The following is a 19,956-nucleotide window of genomic DNA, read 5'->3' as shown; positions in this document are numbered from 1 at the left end:
TTAAGCAAAAGCTCTATATAGGGGGGTCTAAGGGGGTCTCCCCCTGGAAAACCTCATCTCTATATATATTAATTAAAGTCTATATAATAAAGCTCTAAATTAAAGCTTTAGGTTAATTAATTGGCTTATTACTTATAAACTCGGGTTAAAATTTTCGTTAGAGGGCACCAACGATCCGTATATTAAAAAAGATTTAAATATTATACTTAAATATTAAAATCTAACTATAATAGATTGTTTGGTTATATTATTAATCTTAGTAATATCAGATCTAACAATTCTTAGAGGTAACTCCTTAATTAGGACGATATTATGACTATGCACGCTAAAATAGCGTCAATATTCCATTAAGTTCGATAGCTAAAAGTAGTATCAAACGAAAAGCATATACACAGTTAAGACTTCCGATATGGTAGGCAAATTCCCTTACTGCTGAGAAACACCAAACACCATATTCGGCAAACTCCATCGTCCTAGTAGGCTTAGACCGTCAGCCTGTCATAAATACCAATCTTTCAAAAATCACTGGTCGTCAGTGAAGTTCACGTTATCTGATAGCCAATATCCTTCGAGTATAGGTAGTGTCATCATGCCAATCTCTAACTCATCCCTAACACCACTTCCCTCTTCATCTTCCTCTACTCCCTCCTCCTCCTCTTCTACACTCTCGTTTCCTGCTCCGTCACCTCTTAGCCCGATCAAGCCCACCACGCTTTTCCATACGTCGTTACTCATCGGCTCAAAAAATACATCTGTCCATGCCACCCCTTTCAAAACCGCCTTTATTGCCTCTCTCCCAGTCCCATCACGGCCGAGCCCCAGCTCCTCCACCACCACCGCAACCCGCTCAATCCACCAATGCGACCCGCCCCACTGCACTGCCACCGCCGCACCAACCATCAGCGCCCACAACAGTGTATGCAGATTCCGCTCACGGGCCCAAACCCCGCCCGTATTAACTCCGGGTCTTTCCAGCGCGCATCTCAGCCGTCCAAGCAGGATGTCAAAAATCTTAGCACGCGGTGGGACCTCCCTTAGCGCCGCATAGAGGAAGATCTGACCGGCCGCAACGAGGGCTTCTACGATAGCGGCAGCGTCTGCAGCCCTGCTTTCTTCGTCGTCTTTCAATGTTCCTTTTCTGCGATCGAGGGCTAAGAAGTCTTGTGAGCGGTCTGGCATACGCAGAAGTGCGTACTCGGCTTCGTAAAGCATGTTGCTGACGGCGGTTTTATCAACGCGCGGGGACCAGTGAACGGAAGCTGCGAGACCGAGCCGGTGAAGACGGTAGAAGATGTTGAAGCAGTCGACGGACGCGAGGGAGAGGTGCAGAAGGCTTGTTGGAGAGAAGCATGCCGCTTCTTCTAGCAGACCGTCGGGAAAGGAGGGGGTTACGGGGTGTGGAGGAAGGTAGGGAAAGGTTGGGGGTGTGCGAAAGGCGGATGATGAGTGGAAGTCAACCCTGCAAGAAACACTTAGCCTAGCTGGAGAGGACTAAAAGTCTCTACGGGAATGCGAGATGGATACAAGATTAGATTGTAAGATCTAGCAAGTGTACTGACCAGGTGATGCCTCGATAAAGGCCGTCGTTGTGAGCAAAAGCAGGCAACCCACCCCGCGCATGGATCATCCGTTTGAGCGCGCCTATGTGCAGCTGGGCTGTATCATAGGCGCCGTGGAGATTCTTGGTACTGTTAGTGACTTTCCATGCCATTTAATTGCTCCCACGCCCTCAAGAATAAACAAATAAATCCTCACCTCAAAGCTAGCAATTGTTGCAACTGCCCCCACCAACGCATCAGAAATCCCCTCAGTCTGCGAGTTCAGCTTGGCATTTATTCCTTTGATGGCTTCATTCTTGTGCCGTAGGGCTTCTATACATGAGGATACAGAGTCGCTCGTTAGATCGCCGTAAAGCGCGACGGAGGCCATAGTCGCATGGAGCAGCGTTGCGTCTCGCGATATGAACGGCCACCACGTATTTTGCGCATTCACCGCTATTGAATTGATCCTGAATCTCGACCTATCTGATCCATAGTCAGAGGCTGTGCTCCTGTTTGCGAAACTGGGAATGTGTCGTATAGGGGACACTTAGACGCGGATGGTGGCAACAAGGCGTTAGTGCTCGGAAATGAGGCCACTCACAGAATGCCAGGAGGATATCTAGTTTAAATGTTGCAGGAATAGGCAGCGCGTCAAAGGGATCAAAGCCGTGGGCGGTGGGATTTCTCCTGGGTGGTGGGCTGACGCCCAGCAGGATGACTGGGCTGAGAAGTGCCCTATTATCATCCTTTCCAGCACAATTACTGTCTTCCTCTAAAACTAGGCAGGGTAGTGATTGCTTCCGGTCCGTTTTAGAGGCTTTCGCCCCCCCATTCTGCTTCGAAGACTTCTTCTCTGCCCGTTCTGGTCCACCCTTTGGCTCTTCAGGGCCGATAACTTGACCAGGCTTGGGTAATCTAAAACGACCCTTGAGTTTAGTGCCAGCTTTAATTGTTGAGGTAGAACTGAGTTCAGATGCAGGCTTTATCGAGTCTGTTGCGGCGTTCTTGTCATTGAAGAAGTTGCGCATGACCACCCGACGAATCGTAGCCCTCGATGCGCCATCAACTCGGCGCGGGTGGCCCGTGGTTACAAAGAACTCATACTCTTGGCCACCTACAGTAGGTGCGGCCTTGCTGAGCTGCTGAGACACCAAAGGACACTCGAGTAGTTCGGTCGATGCGGACATTGTGGCTAGCGAGCGTTTATTTAATGTGAACCCAAGGAGAACTCCGTCAGCGTTTGACTCCAACTCTTTTGAGTAGGTGCCTCATGCCCCTACAGCATTTGCCAAATGAAAGAAAAAGTTGAATGTACACGACTAAGTTTCATAATGAGTAATTGGTGGGTTGAGAAGACTGATAACAAGCGCGACTGAGAAAATTGTCCAAATAGGTTTGTGGTTTAGTAATCTGCCAATTCCGGCCGCGGTGCAGAGTCAAAGTTTGTTGTCCCGAATTCTACCATGCTCTCCACCCAGCCTTTATGCACGCGTCCATTACGCCATTTACGAACGCTCGTGATTCTGTTCGATGATAACGAATCCTGATGCTAGCTGTCGTCGCTGTACAGTATTTCGGGGACCGCCTCAGCCATTGCATGAGGTTAATACGTTGGTAGATGTTCCGAAAGCCCCGGACACCGTCCGGTAGGACACAGATGCGCAATATACATTGAATCCAGAATTGCGGACAACCCGATATGAAGAATTCCAACTTCATCTCTGCAAAAGCACACCGGATTCGAAGCACGCGTTGCCACATAGAGAATTACTAGCAGACTACCGAGGAACAACCGCTTTCTAAGCATCTTGGGGTCGGCGCTGTTCTGGCAGACTTATCCCTTAACTAACCCGGGCGAGCAAAGGTGAAGGCCCGTGCGCGAACACCAAGTATTCCTGAGCACAGCCACCGAACCCTATTGATCTGATTGGCGGGCTCTTATCGATAACCTACGTGCCCAAGTTGACGGGTTAAGGGATAAGCCCCACAAGAAAGGATATCTAATTCCAAAACAAACCCTAAGCGCCGGACCAAAAGTAGCACCTCTAATCTACATGAAGCTTATTTAGACTTGTCCTCTCTCAAACTCATGATTTGGTTGAGTACGACTCTATTGCTATCTCTCTCGGGGTGTCAATCGGTAGTCCGTGCGCAGATTTCAGGAAAGAAGAACTCGTGTGAAGATTGATCTATCTGGAAACGAGACAAAAAAAGATTACGACTAAGCCAGCTGAGTAATTCGAGAGGGTTTTATCACACGCTTAGTTATCCCTTCGTGTGGCAAAATGCGATTTTTGATTGGAGCGTATTTAGCCTTTCTGCTTCAGCCTCGGATGGAACGGTTCAAGTGTCAGTTAGGCGCCAGCACCCCTGCCGCCGAGCAATTGCATTGACCAGAGGCTTCAACACCAAGTCATATACGGTATAGAGCCTCTAGATTGGCTTGAGAGGCTTGCATACCTCGGTATACGAAAAGTGCAAGAAATCGTTGCCCCACGAAGGGATACCCTTAGCGACGCGTATTTAGCCTTTCCCTCGCACACATATTCGTAAACAAGCACTTCTACCTTTAAATTTTAGTCGCAAACAGAAAATGTCTCTCAGCCCGGCTCTCGCCACTTGGATCATTGGCGCGCTCGTTGAAAGCCCTGTGATTACGTATGACGATTACTGCCGCGACTCGACACAGGGCCTTAAGGCGCTTGACATGGAGGCATTCCACAAGTCGTCATTAGTCGCACCAAGGCTGTACCTCGAGCACCCAGTGCAACCGCATCAGACGCTCACCTTGCACTGCGGCTCACAAAGCTGGTTTCAAATACATGTCAAAACACTGACAGGGAAAACGATCTCTTTCTACGTCACTTTGTCCGATACAACCGACAACGTCAAGCAAAAGATCCAAGGGAAAGAGGGCATCCCTCCTGACCAGCAAAGATTAATCTTCCAGGGAAAGCAGCTCGAAGACGGCCGAACACTCTGGGACTACGAAATTTCACCCGAGTCTGTGGTCCACTTAGTTCTTAGGCTCCGTGGCGGCGGCGCACCCCCACCCATGTTCCTCAATGCAAATTTTCTTGATCCCGCCTACGACTACGACTTTACGCATATCATTGACCATGGCGTCTCCTTCTCCCGTGGCGGTCACGAGTATAGGCGTCCATGTGGGTGGCAGCGTTTCGCACTCAAGGTGAATGACAAGTTCGGCTCGAATACGTGGCTTAGTAGTTCGAACGGACCTGGCGAATGGCCGGTCTCGTACCACGGAACGGGTTATCACAACTCTTTGTCTATTGCTGACGAGGGCTTCAAACTTGCTGAGGGGGTGCGTTTTGCATTCGGTCGAGGAATCTACTCTACGCCTAATATCGCGACCGCCGAGCTGTACGCGCAAGAGTTCCGGTGGAATGATGGGAACAGGTATAAAGTCGTGATTCAGAACAGGGTGAACCCAGCCAACCTTAACAAGTTTGGCGACTATTGGGTCAGTCCGAGAGACGAAGATCTTCGTCCGTACGGTTTATGTATTAAGAAGATGTAATACTCCCAATTATACCGTAGCTATGTTATCGCCATTCTTAAAGGATGGATATTATGCCATGCGCGTACTATAGTATGTACTTAGTCCCATCTGCCCTGTGCACGCATATACATGAAGAAAATGAGGCTATATATACACGTGGCTGACTGAGTCGGTGACCGAGTCAAGGGGTCGGTGACCGAGTCAAGGTGGCAAAGAAATCCGAGTCAGGTCGACACGGGGTCAACACAGAAGTAGCCGGTATGGAGAGCTTGGAATCGCACCAGATCATCGGATGCATGAATTGGGTACGGGGAATGTGCTTTGATCGGACCTTCTAAGCCTTTCTCGATAACCGCATCCTTGAAAACAACCTCACTATTCGGGTTAAGGTCGTCTGCCCACCCAGCTTCTTTCCAGTCGAGACTGTTGGGGGAGCCAGTCTTGAAAAGTGGGTTGTACTGGCGAGCGACAACCTTAATACCCGAAGACGCATCGACCCAGTGGATGTAGGCCTTCGGCTTTTCCTCTTCGACTTTAACTGCTCTAATATCGGATACGTGGCCGTTGGAGTCCTTGGAGAACGTAGTTGCACGAACAGCGAAGGGAACATTGAGTAGACCAACAGTTCTATTTGGCGCGAGCCGGAAGAATTCGGCACTATCCTCTTCTCTGAAATCGCTTGAGTCGATGTACACTTTCCGGGTAAATCCTACTTTTCGTTCACCTGGAATCATGCCTTTGGGATCGTAAGGAATAGTTATCTGTTTGATCGGCTTCCGTCGCATCTTCAATGATAAGCCTGACGGGGTCCAGAACAAGCATTAAACGAGGAACTGTCCGCTCAAGATGGCGGCGGATCGCCGCTTCGAAACGGAGAACTTGGATATCAGTGAGAGCATCCGTGACGCCAAGTTCCTCAACGGAATTAAGTAGCGCTTTAGCCGGGATACCTCGACGATGTAGAGCTACTAAAGCGTAAAGTCGAGGATCATCCCAACTCCGGACAGTCGGTGCAATGACCTTTTTCTCGATCATTCCATCACTGTTTTTCTTCTCATCAGTTGTACCCTCGACAAGCATAGCTATTCTACGCTTCGACAAAATGGCCCCCGTAACATTCAGACGGCCATATCTAGAGAGTTCTTGGCCAATAAAGCGTGTATGTAATTACGAAGCACTTACTCTCGTTGCATCGGACCCTTCTCTTCAGACTTGGGGATCTTGAAACCAAGCATTTCAAGTAGCCAGCCATATGAGACACGAGATTGCTGGAATTCCGTAGTGCACATGGAGTGGGATATCTCTTCGAAAGCATCGCATAGACAATGTGTGAAGTCATAAGTGGGGTAGATCTTCCACTTGTCTCCAGTACGGTAGTGATGGTTCTTCTCGACCAAAGCGGGCAGATCCCACATTTGATTGCCTTCGTTGGGATCTGTCAAACTCTGCTTCATGCGAAGGTAAGCCTCCCCAGCCTTATATTTACCATCCCGCATGGCTCGGAATTCCATTAGGGATTCTTCGACAGGTCGTTCTCGAGGGCCTCGGTTATCAGGCCCGCCACGTTGGAGGTTAACTTCTTCTCCTGTAGATTTGTTAGTGGTCGATCGAGTATATGGAAGTTTGGCATGACTCGTGCGAGCAATGGCAGACATAGGCCTTGTCAAGTTTGATGAACTCCTCTGCAAGCTCGTACGGGCGGTCAAAATGATCCCTACCGTATGTGATCTTATAGGGCTCGAAGCCTAGCCATGCTATTACCTCCCTAATTGAAGTGAAGAATATCTCATCCTTGGCGGGGTTGGTATCGTCGTAGCGGAGGAAGCACACTCCATTGTGATATTTCGCGAACCCGAAATTAACGGCGATAGCTTTGCAGTGACCGATTGGGCCCGGGAGGGAATCGTGATCGCGCAGAGACCGGTTTCTCTTCGTAAACGCGCTTTAGCCATCCTTCGGCGAAGAGACTGGCGGGGCAAAATCCGTGGATGTTGAGGCTTTTTGTTTGGGTCGTAGGGCATATTCTTCTTGTTTCTTCGATTTCTCAAGCTTTTTCTTTGCCTTTTCCGCAGCTCACTTGGAGAGCTCTTTTGAGCCCTCCATGTTTCGTGGCGTATCTCTTGCAAGAGGGCGTGGTGGAGGAAGGGCAGAAGATGAGCTGTTACGAGCATTACTCAAAAAACCGTTTCCAGCCAATGGTGGTGTGCATTCAACGCCACAATCGATAAGCGAACGGGGGCTTGTTCCAAATCACAAGAATAACTAAAAGGCATTTCGAGTTCCATAGAAGTTCTTGAGGACATTCAGAGTACGCTCAAATCCGTGACCTGGAATGGCTTCAAGCTGACCTCTTCAAACTTTATATAAAACTAAATGAACAGCAGAGGTCACTGCCAGCGCCTTGCTCGTTTCTAAACCGGGCCAGCCATTCTAACTACCATTATACGGCTGCATATCACAACACATTCATAAAACATCCAAAGTGATACCAGGTAGACCATAAGGCCTTAATACCCAGCATTTAGCAAATTTTAAAATGGTGCGGAACTTTTCCGGCAATCCCGCCCGAAGTTGTTACCGGGGCAGGAGATGCTGAGCTGAGCCGAGAATGACCCTAAATCTAATGCGCCACCCCTAACTTATTATATATATTTTTAATAAATTTTTCGCTTCCTAAAATCAAGCTGAATGGCGCAGCGGAAGCGCGCCGGGCTCATAACCCGGAGGACAGTGGATCGAAACCACTTTCAGCTAATTGCCAGCGTAAAAATCTTTTCCGTCAAATTATTTTATTTTTTGGGTACTCAGGGATGACGCACAAACACGCTTATTCTCCTACGCCAATACGCAATTTTAGCTAGACGATGCAAGCAATAAAGCATGAAGAGCCCGACCTTCATGACAGCTTGAATTTTTCTAACCAAGCGCTTGAGGAAAGAATTCAGCAGCAATTTATATGGGAATATTCCGTCTATTGTAGAGATTGCAAATTATGCCTATAATTTATAAACAATCCTCCACTTATGCGATGTGTATACTTTGCAGAGCTCCGCGGAGGTTTGGAGTTTTTCAAAGACACGTAGCGTAGCACAGCATAGCTCCAAGGAGAAACCCCTTGCAACTTTGCTTGAATCTTTATACTAACACATAACACTAATATATGGGAAGGCTCTACTGTGCGAACAATCTAAATTGAAAATTCTACGGATATATACAGGAGGTGTTGAGGGATCCCCACCTTCTCTTTGTGTGACGTCCGTGAAGCTCCAGCTTTCTTCCACGACGCCAATAGACCAAAAGGCATATTGTTCAATTGAGAGGACAATCGAGCAGCTGGATACATATAGGCGTCGCGATTCATGATGCTTTGCTATAAATATTGTTTCGTTTTTGCTAATGGTGCATGTCTAACATTAGAAAGCGACGGCTCGTTAAATGCGTTACTATCAAAGGCTTATCCCAGCTTTAGCATGCGCCAGAAAAGTCGCGAGTGAAGCACGAATATTTAGCTGCAGCTAATAACTCATTGGTCGCGCCTGTAAGCATGCTTTAGGGTTCACTATAGCGTAAAGAGTACTAATGCAAAGTCCTTAAGCAATCCCTATTGCCCTAAGAAATATTATTATTTATTTATTTTATCTACTATAGACAAGGTTGATATTAATTAAGTAAGGCAATAGTCACTAGTAAAGCTACTAGAAACTTTTCATACTCTATTAATATATTACTTTGTGAGGTGAGGGTGTGGATAGGGAGTTCTTTTCAGTAATATCCAAAACAACTGAGAACGAAGTAAGGGCGGTTAGTTTGAAGATATGAGAGTAATGCTAGTTCCACAGTCAGTAATCTCCGAGAGGTGAAAACAGTCGTGTCTTGAACTCAATTTGAATGGCTGTTCAACTGTGTATCTTATTCTAGACTCCGAATTTGATCATTCGTCCCTTAAAAACCCCTGTTCTGACCAAGAGATATACATTATTAACCAACAGTTCTGCAGTATCAAATCCTTAAGGTTTTGTAAAACTCATAATTCGTGGAAGAGCCGTGATTTCATAGCTTTTCGAAGAATTAAATTCATCGAGCCATCAATATTGCACGAAATTGCTAAAGATCCGCCTTCGGCGTCGCCTCGGGCTCCTTTGATGGTTCTTCTGTTTTGTCCAATATTTTCTCGCTCCCTTGATCTACTGATTCCTCCGACACGGTTGCCTTTTCTTCCACAGTTTCTTCCGTGATCTTCAACCTTTTTGCCTCTGGCTGTCCCTCCTCCGTTGGTTCAGTTGTAGGCGCGTCAGGGAGCTTAGATGCGAGTTCGGATTCTTCAGTTTGTTCCTCTCCTTCTGCATTTTCGGGTTCTTTGACAGGCGGGAAGAATTGTCTGCGATACGATCTAGTCAGCCAAGTATCCAGCAATGGAGAATTGCAAATCAAGGAAAAAGAAGCTAGTCGCAAAATACTTACGGAAGCCACCGGTGATAAGCTATCTCATCTTTGATCATAAAATTACAGAAAATAATCCTCTCAAGGCTATCCCCGTTACCTTCCTCCAAAAATTTCCTCACTGTTCCCACCGCGCAATGCGCCGCTGCTTCACTCGGATATCCATAAACGCCTGTGCTCAGTGCGCTGAATGCAATACTCTTGAGTCCATTCTCCACGGCGAGTTCTAAACTCCGCCTATAACACCCTTCAAGCAACTGCTCAGCCAATCCATCCTTTTTTGTTGCCCAATATACTGGTCCCACGGCGTGAATCACCTTCTTGGCAGGAAGTTGATAGCCTTCTGTAATCTTGGCATAGCCTGTGGGACACCCTTCAAGCTTTTCACATTCATCGAAGAGCTCGGGGCCTGCAGCTTTGTGAATAGCACCGTCCACCCCTCCCCCTCCTAGTAACGACTCGTTGGCTGCGTTGACAATGCTGTCGACAGCTAGGAGGGTAATGTCGTGACGTATTATGGAGATCTTGTCATTGAACGTGCTGGAGGGTTCGGGGAGAGTAGATGGGTCGATTTCCTCGTCTGTGTGAAGGTGGTTGAGCTTGTAGAGGAGGGTTAAGGTGGGGATTTCCGAGAGGGGAAGTGGTTCCGAGGCCATTCTACAGTGAAATAGGCGCTGTTGCCGGTAGAAACAGCCAGTCGAGGGCCTAATGAGGTGCAGCAAGTTTGGTGATACAGCGCAAAAGGCGCGCAGCATAGAAGGGTGGACGTGGGAATAATAGTGGAAATTGTCGAATGCGGCATTGATTCAAAGTGAAGCTAAGGTTACAGCTCGCTAAGGGAGCTTGGGCCGCATCCAAAAACATTTTTGCTGGGCTGACTCGGGGTTATCTCATAAACCGTTGGTGCGCACGCCAGGCATACTAAAATATGTCGTGGGACACTTTTTAATTAATCTATTTAAAAGTTGGTGGTTTTAACAGCCGCAACGTTTAGTAAATTTTTTATAAATTTTGTATGGGGCTCTTCTAGCATTATTTAATTTAAGCACTTATTTTTAATATTCTTCTTTTAATATTGGTTGCGTTGCAGTGCTGTGAATAAATTGCTTAGTCAGAAAGTGTCCCACGACTTATTTCAGTATGCCTGACGCACGGGCATACTGCTCCTTATTAACCAACGAATCTTCCACGGAGCTTATGGGCGCGATTTAACTACCAGATTCTTAAATCACTGTCAAACCTTACCACCTTTCCATCCTCTAATTACTCCAAAATTGATACGAGGTATAAGCTCTCCGTTTTCTCTATCTACTCCGCCGTAGTAGCTACGTTGTACCTACGTTATGTCAAAAGTTAGATATGGGTGGTCGGTTTAAAATTTACGAAGATTCCATTTAAAACCCAACTCTCTCTCTACTGTAACTATTATAGTTAGGCTATGGTCCATAAAAAGCAATAAAAATTAATTCCTAAAATATTCGGGTTTTACTAAAACGACGCCCATAAGCTCTTAGACGCTCCGCGAGAGAATTTTAAAATATAGGGAGCAGATATAAGCGATTTTCTGGTGTGCTTGCCCGTAACCAAGTATGTGCTGATCTAACTGAGTTCGGTTAAAATTCTACTACGGAGCGTCTGATTCATGAGATAAACTCGGGGTTCAGGTTATTACAATCCCTTTACGGCCACCTTGTTCTTACTTCAACAGGTCTAGCTGGATTCGACAATTTGTTGCGGAGGGCTATCCCAATCTACATAGCACTACAGCATAAGTTCTTCATCTCGGAAAGCATGCTTGCTTTTACTTAGGCAATGTTTATCCCATGCCATCACAAGCGCCTCCCCCGCAGCCCATAAGCGCCACCAGGATGCCCCCTCCCCTGCTTCGTCCCCCGGTATTATCGAAACGTCGGCAGTGGCATGTGTAGCTTATACCAAGTAAGCCGGTAATTTTGTATCTGCATCCTTCTCGGCGAGTCGGCCCGACAGCTACTTAACAGCTGAAGCCTCATCAAACGCTAAAGTATTTCAGCCGTGTCCCTTTGTTTTGGAGGCTCTATATAACCTTGTATAGATCTCCTCGCAGCTAGTTATCTGTTCGTCGTCATGCCTTTTCTTGCACAGGAGCACTTTGATATTTCTACAAAGGACATTTTGTCTTGGTCTTTCGACAATCCGTGTTACGACCTTGATAAACCGGTAAGCAGCGACAGAACCTAATCCATCTAGTGGTGTTGACATTTTCAGGTCTATATCGATGCGGTGAAACCGGGGAGATCCATTTCTGGTAGGGGAGGGCGGAGTCTTGTCCGTAAGCTTGTGGCCGGTCTACGTAACGCAGGTCTTAAGCCGGGAGACTGTGTCGTTGTAGCTTCTTTTAACGATGTGAGGACATCAGGGACCTCCCCGGAAATTGCGCTGACGAGAGTAGCTGTACTACCCAATCATCGTCCTTGGCATTATAGCCGCAGGTGGTGTATATACAGGCACAAATCCAGGCTACACCTCTCACGAACTGGCTCACCACGTCAAAACCGCAAAGGGCAAATTCATCATATCCGAGCCTGAGTTATTGAAGCCTATTCTAGAAGCTGACCATGATGTGCCAAAACCAAATATTTTCATTTTTGATTCGCTCAATCAGCCCATACCAGACGGTTTCAAATCATGGAAAAGCCTTTTGGAGCACGGAGAAGAGGACTGGTACGCTTGCAGGATACCAACGTAATCTTGCTAGAGGTATTGCATTAACAAATGTGTAAAATAGGATTAGATTCAATGACCTGAACACGGCCAAACATACACTCGCCATGCTGCTGTTCTCGAGTGGGACGACGGGGCTTCCCAAAGCTGTTATGCTCTCGCACTACAATCTAGTAGCACAGCATACTTTGGTCCATGAATATAAACCACGGCCGTACGCCGTATGTCTTACCCTAGTCCCGAAAATATCCCTCTTCTTACCCTCTTCTAGCCTAGCCGCCTGATCGCTCTTCCAATGTTTCACGCCGCCACAGCTCCCGTTGCTTGTGTTACCCCTCTTCGCTCTGGTGATATTACTTACATTCTACGCCGCTTTGAGCTTGAGCCTTTCCTGAAATATATTGAAAAATACCAAGTCACGGAGCTCGCTATGGTGCCTCCTGTTTGCATCGGCATTATCATATCTCCGCTCTCCAAGAAATACTCTCTCAAGTCCATCAGGTCAGCCGCTTGCGGTGCCGCACCCCTTGATAAAGGTCCGCAAGCGCGGCTCAAGGCCTTACTGTCGCTAGATGCGCCGTTCACGCAAGTATGGGGTATGACAGAGACCTCGTGCGTTGCAACAATGTTCTACTATCCGGAGCACGATGTCACAGGAAGCGTGGGGCGGATGATGTCGAACCTTGATTGTAAGCTGGTAGACGATGACGGTAATGATATCTCCGCATATGACACACGTGGAGAACTTTGTGTAAGGGGGCCGACGATCGTGAATGGGTACTTTGAGAACCTGGAAGCGAACGCCAGGGACTGGGACAGTGATGGATATTTTCATACTGGTGATATTGCGTACTGTGACGGCAAGAGCAAGCTGTGGTACATTGTTGACCGTAAAAAGGTAAGAAGCAGTTCTCTCAACTTGATTATTGGCTCTTCTCCCAGGGTAATAGCACATTGGAGTTCTTACTTACCATCTCATCACCAACTAACCACTTTACCTGCCAATCAGGAACTTATCAAAGTCCGCGGCTTCCAAGTTGCTCCTCCTGAAATTGAAGCGGTACTATTCTCCCACCCCTCCATCATTGATGCAGCAGTCATTGGCGTGAGGATTCCACACGTTTCCGGCGAACCTACCGAGTTACCTCGCGCCTATGTTGTACAGAGGCCAGGTACGCCAAAGCTTAGCGAACAGGAAGTCATAAACTACGCTGCGAAGAAATTAGTGAAATATAAGAAGCTTGATGGTGGCGTTAAGTTTGTAGATATGGTCCCTGGTATCCCGAAGACTGCAAGCGGCAAAATTCTGAAGAGGGCTCTTAGAGAGTGGGCGGCGAAGGAAGTGGGTGCGAAGTTGTAGACGAGTAGATGGTAGAATGGAGGGGCTGTATGAACGGTGCTTATTTAGGTCGGTATCTATCCCTTCCTTCAAGCTTTCATGTATTAGAATTGCCTTCCCGTTCACCCAATTTTGGGTTTTTGTTTTGAGTGGCTATTTGGAGATGACTCCTTAGAAAGCTTTACGAGGCTTCGTCTATCTTAACAGAGATTAACCACACCGCATTTTAGTCTCGTAGCTCATGTTGTCGAAGCATGACGGCCTCACTCCTTATTCAATACATGTCCAGCGTCATAAGTTGGCCTTTCTTGAACTATTTCTTCCTTTAGCTATCCATCGTTCCACTCTCGTTCTCATAAATCACCGTTGGGGCATAATTTGCCAAACGGAACCACTATCAGCGTCACAACGTATAATTCTCCCTGATATCTCCCTGATAATATGTTCTGAATTTCGCCTCTAGCTTATCCGTTTATGCTTCGTCGAAATAACACGCTCTGTTGGGACTCTATTCAATCACATGAACTGAGGACCGAAACCTCGGCCTTCAGCCGTGTGCCCAATTCTCCCAAAAGTCCGGCGCTGCGCTGAGTTTTCGGAAAAGAACCCAAATAGATTGAGCGGCGAAGATTGAATCCTTACGCGCTCGTCGATCATCTCAGGAAATGGTTGTGGAACTACAGTCATCTAAAACCTCAGGACTAGTTACTGACGTGTCTTCCTCATATCATCCTGTCAACCTTCGCCCGCCAGCACGCTGACCAATCCGCCAACGTACCCATTATTCTGCAAGAATTGCACACCAACCTTGTACACTCCCCATCAGCTAACCCTGGTACTGCATAAATACACCCATACTAACTCCTTGCTCATATATTAATACTTTAGAAGCAAAGTAGATAAAGAAAACGACTATATGAATTCATATACGCTTTATTTGGCATTGTTTATCATCTTCGCAAAGTTAATAGCTGTTACTAGGTGGATATAATAATAATTAACTTAATAACCGCATGCTAATGGATACGATTTCTGCGCTCTGAAGATCTTCAGCATCAATTAATGGTGGTGGGTACGCTCTAATTATTTTGCAACGGGTATTGCGTGCTAAGTTCTCACGGCTTGTTCAGGTGATGTAGAACAGCCACGGCTGATCTTAAGCGAGTTCAATGACATACAGCCTCAAGGTGATGTGGAAAATTGGCAAATGTTAGATTTGAGATCTTGGTTTAAATAGCGGCCGGTAATACAATACAATGCACAACATCCAACACATGCTTTATCAAACGCATCACCCAGCCCGGGCTAATGCAATATCTCCTCTTGGTATACTCTATTCCAACGCCACGAAACACCAAATGCGAAACGGCAACACCAAAAATAATGTTTGGCCCTTAGGGCGAATCACCATCTCTCTTCATTTTCCTCTCCGTCTCGACCACATCTCTCATCTCATCCAGCATGACCTGGTTAAACTGCTCCGCGCCATCGAGGTAGACGTGATGGCCGGCCTCATATATCACGACCACCTTTGCAGAGCCATTGTCCCGCATCCGCTCCTCTTCGCTCGCATCGGCCAGGATCCTTGCTTTCTCCTGCTTGATTTTCTCCTCGGCGGCAAAACCGCCTGCAATGTCCATCCAGTCGTTCTCACCGTACATGAGGACCACAGGGATGCCGTTTTCGCGGACGCGAGGCACGGAGGGATCTGCAACAGAGGGCGTTGTGGACGGCGTTGACGAGCTCTTTGAGGAAGTCTTGGAGCACTTGGAGGACGATTCTTTGGGTATGTCCGCATCCACGGTAGGGCTGGAATGCGGTCCGATGTATTGACGTCCGACGCCCTGGATGCGTCTGATTAGGGGACTTCTCGCGAACGCGCCAGGGGCGAGGATGTAAGCTAACGCGTACTCTCCTGAGCCCCGCTGGCGGAAAAGAGAGTAGCTGTAGTTATGCAGCGCTTGCGCTTCTTCAGACGGTAGATGTGAGAAGCGTCGGGATGTCCATCCTGAGACGAGACGGGGACCAAGTGGGCCGCTCCAACGAACTAGTGAGAAGGGGCTGATGTTGGCATCCCAGAGATATGTCAGCCACTTAGGAAGGGGTGGGCGAGGCGCGTTTGAGTTTGTGGGAGTGGATGTGCCGGAAGAAGAGCCGCCGGCTTTGGATCGGGCGTTAAGAAAATTGTTGTTGTCGCCTGTCCTCGGGAGATCGGGGTTCGAGGCGTTCATGGCAGTGCCTTGGTCTTGAGTGAACTCGTTTGCCAATGTCGAATCTTCGGGCTCTGGCATCTCGGCGCTGACAGCGTAAGGGTCCTCAGGGATACCGACAGGCGAGGCCAGAATTAGTTTGTTGAGGTGTCCAGGGTACTTTAGAGCATATGCAACCGCCATATACCCGCCTAGACTGTGTCCGAGGAGCGTAAAGCGGTCGATTTTCTTCTTGACCCGCCATTCTTCCAGCGCATCAACAAACCAGTTCTCTGCTTCCCTAATCTTTTCCTCGCGGTCTTTAGCTTGAATTCTGAAAGGCGGTCGACTACTCCGTCCCATGCCTAGCATATCCAGCGCGTATAGTTTCCAGCCAGGAGCACGGCTGAGGCCTTCGAAGTTCTTATAGAAGAATCCAAGGCCGGCGCCGTAGCCATGAAGCATGACTAGATTTTGCTCAACTTCCTCTCCCACTCTTTCGACGGAGAATTCGTTCAGCGCACGGTTCTTCCCAGTTAATTCCACCATTTGGGAGTTCCATCGCCGTGGGCCGTACGGATCTGTGACGGTTGTTGTGGTGACAGGTGCAGCTGCGTGTCCAGATTGATCTGCTAGGTCCGTGGTTGAATGTGTTGGGGAGACGGGCGCAGAACCAGTTTGGGTGTGTGTAGGAGGTCTTTGGAGGTGAGGAATAAATGATAGAACCGTATGTTCAGTCATTGCTGGCGACAGACCAGCCCACTGGACGCAGTCAGCCTTGTGAGCGCATATCGCTTTCTCTGCGCACTACATACCCATTGATTGAAACCCTCTTTCGCCCCTAGAGGGAACATCCGCGCAAACCTTCCTGCCTGAGCTGCCTCAGACTCCCCTTGCTCTTTCGCCCGTTGAGAGGCCAAGGGGCTTTGTTGGGAGCGCGACCGAACATCGTCGCCGCCGCTCGCAGAGGTCGCCATTGAGGAATACGAAGACCGGCTTCGCAAGGAGTCTGAGTATATTATGGCAGTATAAGAGGCACCGACGAGGCCGATTGTCTTTGAGACGGTGAGTACCGATCCGTTCAAGGAGCGCCAAGGGTTGAATATAGACCGCAGCAAAAGCAGCGGGGAAAAGGTTGAGGGGTGCAACTTCGAAGACGATAAGTGCAGCAGACACTGAAGGTGTCCGCCGCGTCTTATACGAGACAGATTAGGGGAGGGATGGTCGAATGAGGAGGCCACTGGCTGACTGGACGCGTGGTGTGCAAGAGATGCAGGTATTGTGGCGGCCGGAGTTAGGGCTGAAGGCATGATGGTGTTTCGCTGCTAAATCCCGGCCCGGAGAGATTCATGTCCGATTTTCTTCGCCGATATTACCAGACATCATCATCTACTGTATTCGGTTATTAAACGGTAATTTGATTTCTCCTGCGAGGCCGCTTCGACTTAAACGTAAAAATCCTTCATAATGTATTCTGTGGTTGGCTGGATGCTGCTGCTACCAACGGACTTTATGAGGAAAGTTCTTGGAGTATCATTGCTTTTGGGACCTTTACCCTCCGACTAATCTCGTCCGAAATTCCCAAGGCCAAAGCTCCATACTCCTGATAATTGGTCTGAGGCGCGTTCTGGGTGCTGACAGTGAGTTCCCTTAAACAATAGTCTCCCAGGTACAGTCGCTGTTCAGGCTAAGCATATCTTGAGAATGTCTAATAATTGGAAAGAAAAAAAGGTTTCTGGCCAATTAGCTCTTCTAAAATTCGCCTTTCCAAAGGTTTCACCACGCACGCTCGACTCTAAAAGAATGAGACGGAAGCCACTCATAAGAATCGAGAGAGCCCCGGTTCTACCGCTACTGTAACTTTATGCAGCATAGGAGACTCGGTGAGGTGGATACGCAGAGATTGACATTTTGAACTAGCCAGCGAATCGTTGATTTCACCGCGTTTTTGCCGACGCCGACATCATCGGGTTCATGAAGCACAACATGCTCATGTACCCGCGATAACCCTCCATGTCAACATCAGGGACATCCAAATGTCCTCTAAGCTTGACCAGATTGTCAAGGGTGCCCCTCTGCCAAATGTTACTGCTCCACAAGTCGCCGCGGCAGCAGCTGCGGCATCTCCCTCGGAGCGACTCGCGACTCTAAAAACTCCCAGACCACCTCAACCTCCCGCAGACCCAACTTCACTCCTCCCCTCTTCGCCTCCGCAGATATACCTTAACCTTCTCATCCTAGAAGCATCTCTCCGCTCACAGTATCTTACTCTCCGAGCGCGAAGACGCCAAAATACCTTTGTACTTACGCTGCTCTCTTTATGGATACTCTGGTTTTCCTATGCGCTTTTCCTCCGACCTCGAGAAGATGGGAAAGGCGTTGGAGGATCAGTATATTGGGTAGTTGATATGACTGAAAAGGTGGCGTTTATGGGTGGAATCGTCACAGTAATATTATTTTGGGCTACTGGACAATGGGAGCGTGGAGTTCGGTGGCCGCGAAGATGGATCGGAGTCGCCAACCGCGGCCTGCGAGGCATGAACTGTAAAATCGTCATAATAAGAGGGCCGTGGTGGAGGGAAATGCTGTCTCATCTTTCATTTTTGATTCCATACCAGTTGTTTTTCTCATCGTCAGGATCATCTTACCATTACATCAACCATTCGCAGGAGAAAAGAGAAGCTTTGGCGCACGGACACCCACGACAGACGCTTCATGATCACGGACTCGAATATGCCGAGGAAGACATTGCGTCGGGCGGTGATTACATCAAGCTACTATTGCTTCCGAAACCCTTCACACCAGACTTTCGGGAGAATTGGGAGCTTTATAGAACGGAGTATTGGGAAAAAGAAAATGAACGTCGCGCGGAATTGCGTAAGAAAATAAAACAACGGCAAAGAGAAATCGCTAAGGAGGAGGGAGGGTGGCTATGGTGGACAGGATGGCGCGGATGGAAACGTGCCCGAGGTTTAGGCAGCGTGGCAGCAGACATTGAGAAGACACATCACCACAGCCGCGGCCACAGCCTCTCGCAGCAGAATTCCCTCAAAGAAAAAAGAAGACGATCAAGCCTTCTCCAAGCCCGTGAACGAGATGGGTCGCATTCCCGATCCTCCTCTCGCAGCACCACTCCGACTCCTGAACTAGACGATCGTCTTGGAAAGCAGAACCCGGATGAAAGGCAACGAAGATGGAGCAGTAGCACCACCGGCAGTACATCCGACAGGCGAAGGAAGAAAGGTGCTCCTTCAGCTGCAGGTATTTCGACTGCCGGGAGGCCGTCTCGACTTACGCCTACTGGCTCCAGACCAGCAACCCCAATCGCTGGTGTAGATGTGACGCCGTGGCAGCATAAGCGTGCAAGTACGTTGAGTACTTCAGAAAGCCTTTCAGCTAATGAGGGTGATATGGCCGGAATAGGCAGGGAAGAGAAAGTTCTGATTAATGCGCCATCTGCATGAATGTACATACGAGCTATGAAGAACAGTGAGCGATCATGTTGTATACCTGGAATCTATTCTTTCTTGTTAAAACTCTTGGAGAGCCCCTTTAGCATTCGTTCAAAATGGGAATGATATGTGCAAAGGTTTCTAATATTTGGCATTGGTAAGACCCAGTCTATTTCTATGCGTTCTCCGTCGATTCCATGGGCTTCTCTTTGGGCCTCGTTCAAGATTGCTATGACAATGTTTCAATATTTTCCTCAGACAGTTACAAAGAAAGTGATTTTCTTGTTCCCAATGTGATCTGGTTGCAATTTCTGATCTTGTTCCGACACACAAGGCCCCGCAATAAAAACTTTGTGCACATATTGTTTTTGAATGTGCTTTGTCCAGAATCACCCACACCGCAATAAAAGCCGCCAAGTCGTCATTTACCTCTCACATTGAAGTTAACCTGCGCCCGCACATTTATACATTCCGATCGCACTTCGCATTTTATACTTAGCTCCTCCACTTCAAACCAAGCCCTACCAAGACGAACTCCGCAGGTCCGATTTCTGCCACCCTTTCTTACCCTCAAGCTCATGTTTCACAGACCATCTAAAATGCTGCCATTCGCGGCGCACCCGCACGCTCCTCGCTCCGAATTCCCGGAGACGGGTATGTCAACGCCTGTACTCTCTTTCTATCCCCGATCCGGTCATTCGGGGCCTTTTTTGGTGGAATCTTTGAATATCGAGTAGTAGACAATAAAATCACTGGTAATAAAAGACGT

At 48.0% G+C, this 19,956-nt stretch overlaps 7 protein-coding genes and 1 non-coding gene across 8 annotated transcripts; 4 read left to right on the top strand and 4 right to left on the bottom strand.

Moving 5' to 3' along the window:
- Window positions 1-331: 331 nt before the first annotated feature.
- On the bottom strand, window positions 332-3,074 carry K441DRAFT_651959 (uncharacterized protein). The gene is made up of 4 exons (XM_067647287.1): window positions 2,143-3,074; window positions 1,756-2,024; window positions 1,560-1,681; window positions 332-1,459 (listed from the first exon to the last, which is right to left on the bottom strand). Exons 1-4 carry the CDS (start codon window positions 2,726-2,728, stop codon window positions 523-525), a joined length of 1,914 nt encoding a protein of 637 aa, XP_067509261.1. The 5' UTR covers window positions 2,729-3,074; the 3' UTR covers window positions 332-522.
- Window positions 3,075-4,023: 949 nt separating this feature from the next.
- On the top strand, window positions 4,024-5,209 carry K441DRAFT_651958 (ubiquitin-like protein). The gene has a single exon (XM_067647286.1). The coding sequence runs from the start codon at window positions 4,135-4,137 to the stop codon at window positions 5,080-5,082; it is 948 nt and encodes a 315-aa protein (XP_067509260.1). The 5' UTR covers window positions 4,024-4,134; the 3' UTR covers window positions 5,083-5,209.
- Window positions 5,210-5,274: 65 nt separating this feature from the next.
- Window positions 5,275-7,337, bottom strand: K441DRAFT_702582 (uncharacterized protein; the record flags this gene model as incomplete). Its single annotated transcript, XM_067653411.1, has 7 exons — window positions 5,275-5,837; window positions 5,869-6,196; window positions 6,247-6,607; window positions 6,642-6,649; window positions 6,698-6,993; window positions 7,033-7,098; window positions 7,299-7,337. The coding sequence occupies 7 exons, from the start codon at window positions 7,335-7,337 to the stop codon at window positions 5,289-5,291; spliced, it is 1,647 nt and encodes a 548-aa protein (XP_067509259.1). The 3' UTR covers window positions 5,275-5,288.
- Window positions 7,338-7,746: 409 nt separating this feature from the next.
- On the top strand, window positions 7,747-7,818 carry K441DRAFT_t4. Its single transcript has one exon. It is a non-coding gene; the product is annotated as a tRNA-Met (tRNA).
- A 1,350-nt stretch (window positions 7,819-9,168) lies between these two features.
- K441DRAFT_673288 (A1pp-domain-containing protein) lies at window positions 9,169-10,160 on the bottom strand (the record flags this gene model as incomplete). Its single annotated transcript, XM_067650638.1, has 2 exons — window positions 9,169-9,442; window positions 9,526-10,160. The coding sequence occupies 2 exons, from the start codon at window positions 10,158-10,160 to the stop codon at window positions 9,169-9,171; spliced, it is 909 nt and encodes a 302-aa protein (XP_067509258.1).
- Window positions 10,161-11,488: 1,328 nt separating this feature from the next.
- Window positions 11,489-14,005, top strand: K441DRAFT_651952 (4-coumarate-CoA ligase). The gene is made up of 7 exons (XM_067647285.1): window positions 11,489-11,703; window positions 11,752-11,889; window positions 11,936-12,207; window positions 12,272-12,428; window positions 12,479-13,105; window positions 13,217-13,615; window positions 13,777-14,005. Exons 1-6 carry the CDS (start codon window positions 11,611-11,613, stop codon window positions 13,565-13,567), a joined length of 1,638 nt encoding a protein of 545 aa, XP_067509257.1. The 5' UTR covers window positions 11,489-11,610; the 3' UTR covers window positions 13,568-13,615; window positions 13,777-14,005.
- Window positions 14,006-14,940: 935 nt separating this feature from the next.
- K441DRAFT_537651 (alpha/beta-hydrolase) lies at window positions 14,941-16,712 on the bottom strand (the record flags this gene model as incomplete). The annotated part of the gene is made up of 2 exons (XM_067642492.1): window positions 14,941-16,497; window positions 16,551-16,712. 2 exons carry the CDS (start codon window positions 16,710-16,712, stop codon window positions 14,941-14,943), a joined length of 1,719 nt encoding a protein of 572 aa, XP_067509256.1.
- A 616-nt stretch (window positions 16,713-17,328) lies between these two features.
- K441DRAFT_651949 (uncharacterized protein) lies at window positions 17,329-19,544 on the top strand. The gene is made up of 2 exons (XM_067647284.1): window positions 17,329-17,375; window positions 17,439-19,544. Exon 2 carries the CDS (start codon window positions 17,772-17,774, stop codon window positions 19,197-19,199), a length of 1,428 nt encoding a protein of 475 aa, XP_067509255.1. The 5' UTR covers window positions 17,329-17,375; window positions 17,439-17,771; the 3' UTR covers window positions 19,200-19,544.
- The last annotated feature ends 412 nt before the right edge of the window (window positions 19,545-19,956 follow it).

Source organism: Cenococcum geophilum (assembly GCF_001692895.1).
Source record: "Cenococcum geophilum 1.58 unplaced genomic scaffold K441scaffold_3, whole genome shotgun sequence".
Taxonomy (NCBI): domain Eukaryota; kingdom Fungi; phylum Ascomycota; class Dothideomycetes; order Gloniales; family Gloniaceae; genus Cenococcum; species Cenococcum geophilum.
The sequence above is the reverse complement of the archived record's forward strand: the minus strand, read 5'-3'. Positions and strand labels throughout refer to the sequence as shown.

Bases quoted from the DNA above. Each gene is read 5' to 3' on its own strand.
- K441DRAFT_651958 (XM_067647286.1), top strand. From the start codon at position 4,135: ATGTCTCTCAGCCCGGCTCTCGCCACTTGGATCATTGGCGCGCTCGTT.
- K441DRAFT_651952 (XM_067647285.1), top strand. From the start codon at position 11,611: ATGCCTTTTCTTGCACAGGAGCACTTTGATATTTCTACAAAGGACATT. The intron at 12,429-12,478 runs GTATGTCTTACC...ACCCTCTTCTAG, and splicing joins ATAAACCACGGCCGTACGCC to CCTAGCCGCCTGATCGCTCT. The intron at 13,106-13,216 runs GTAAGAAGCAGT...CCTGCCAATCAG, and splicing joins ACATTGTTGACCGTAAAAAG to GAACTTATCAAAGTCCGCGG.
- K441DRAFT_651959 (XM_067647287.1), bottom strand. From the start codon at position 2,728: ATGTCCGCATCGACCGAACTACTCGAGTGTCCTTTGGTGTCTCAGCAG. The intron at 1,682-1,755 runs GTGAGGATTTAT...AACAGTACCAAG, and splicing joins CAACAATTGCTAGCTTTGAG to AATCTCCACGGCGCCTATGA. The intron at 1,460-1,559 runs GTCAGTACACTT...TGTTTCTTGCAG, and splicing joins CTTTATCGAGGCATCACCTG to GGTTGACTTCCACTCATCAT.
- K441DRAFT_651949 (XM_067647284.1), top strand. From the start codon at position 17,772: ATGTCCTCTAAGCTTGACCAGATTGTCAAGGGTGCCCCTCTGCCAAAT.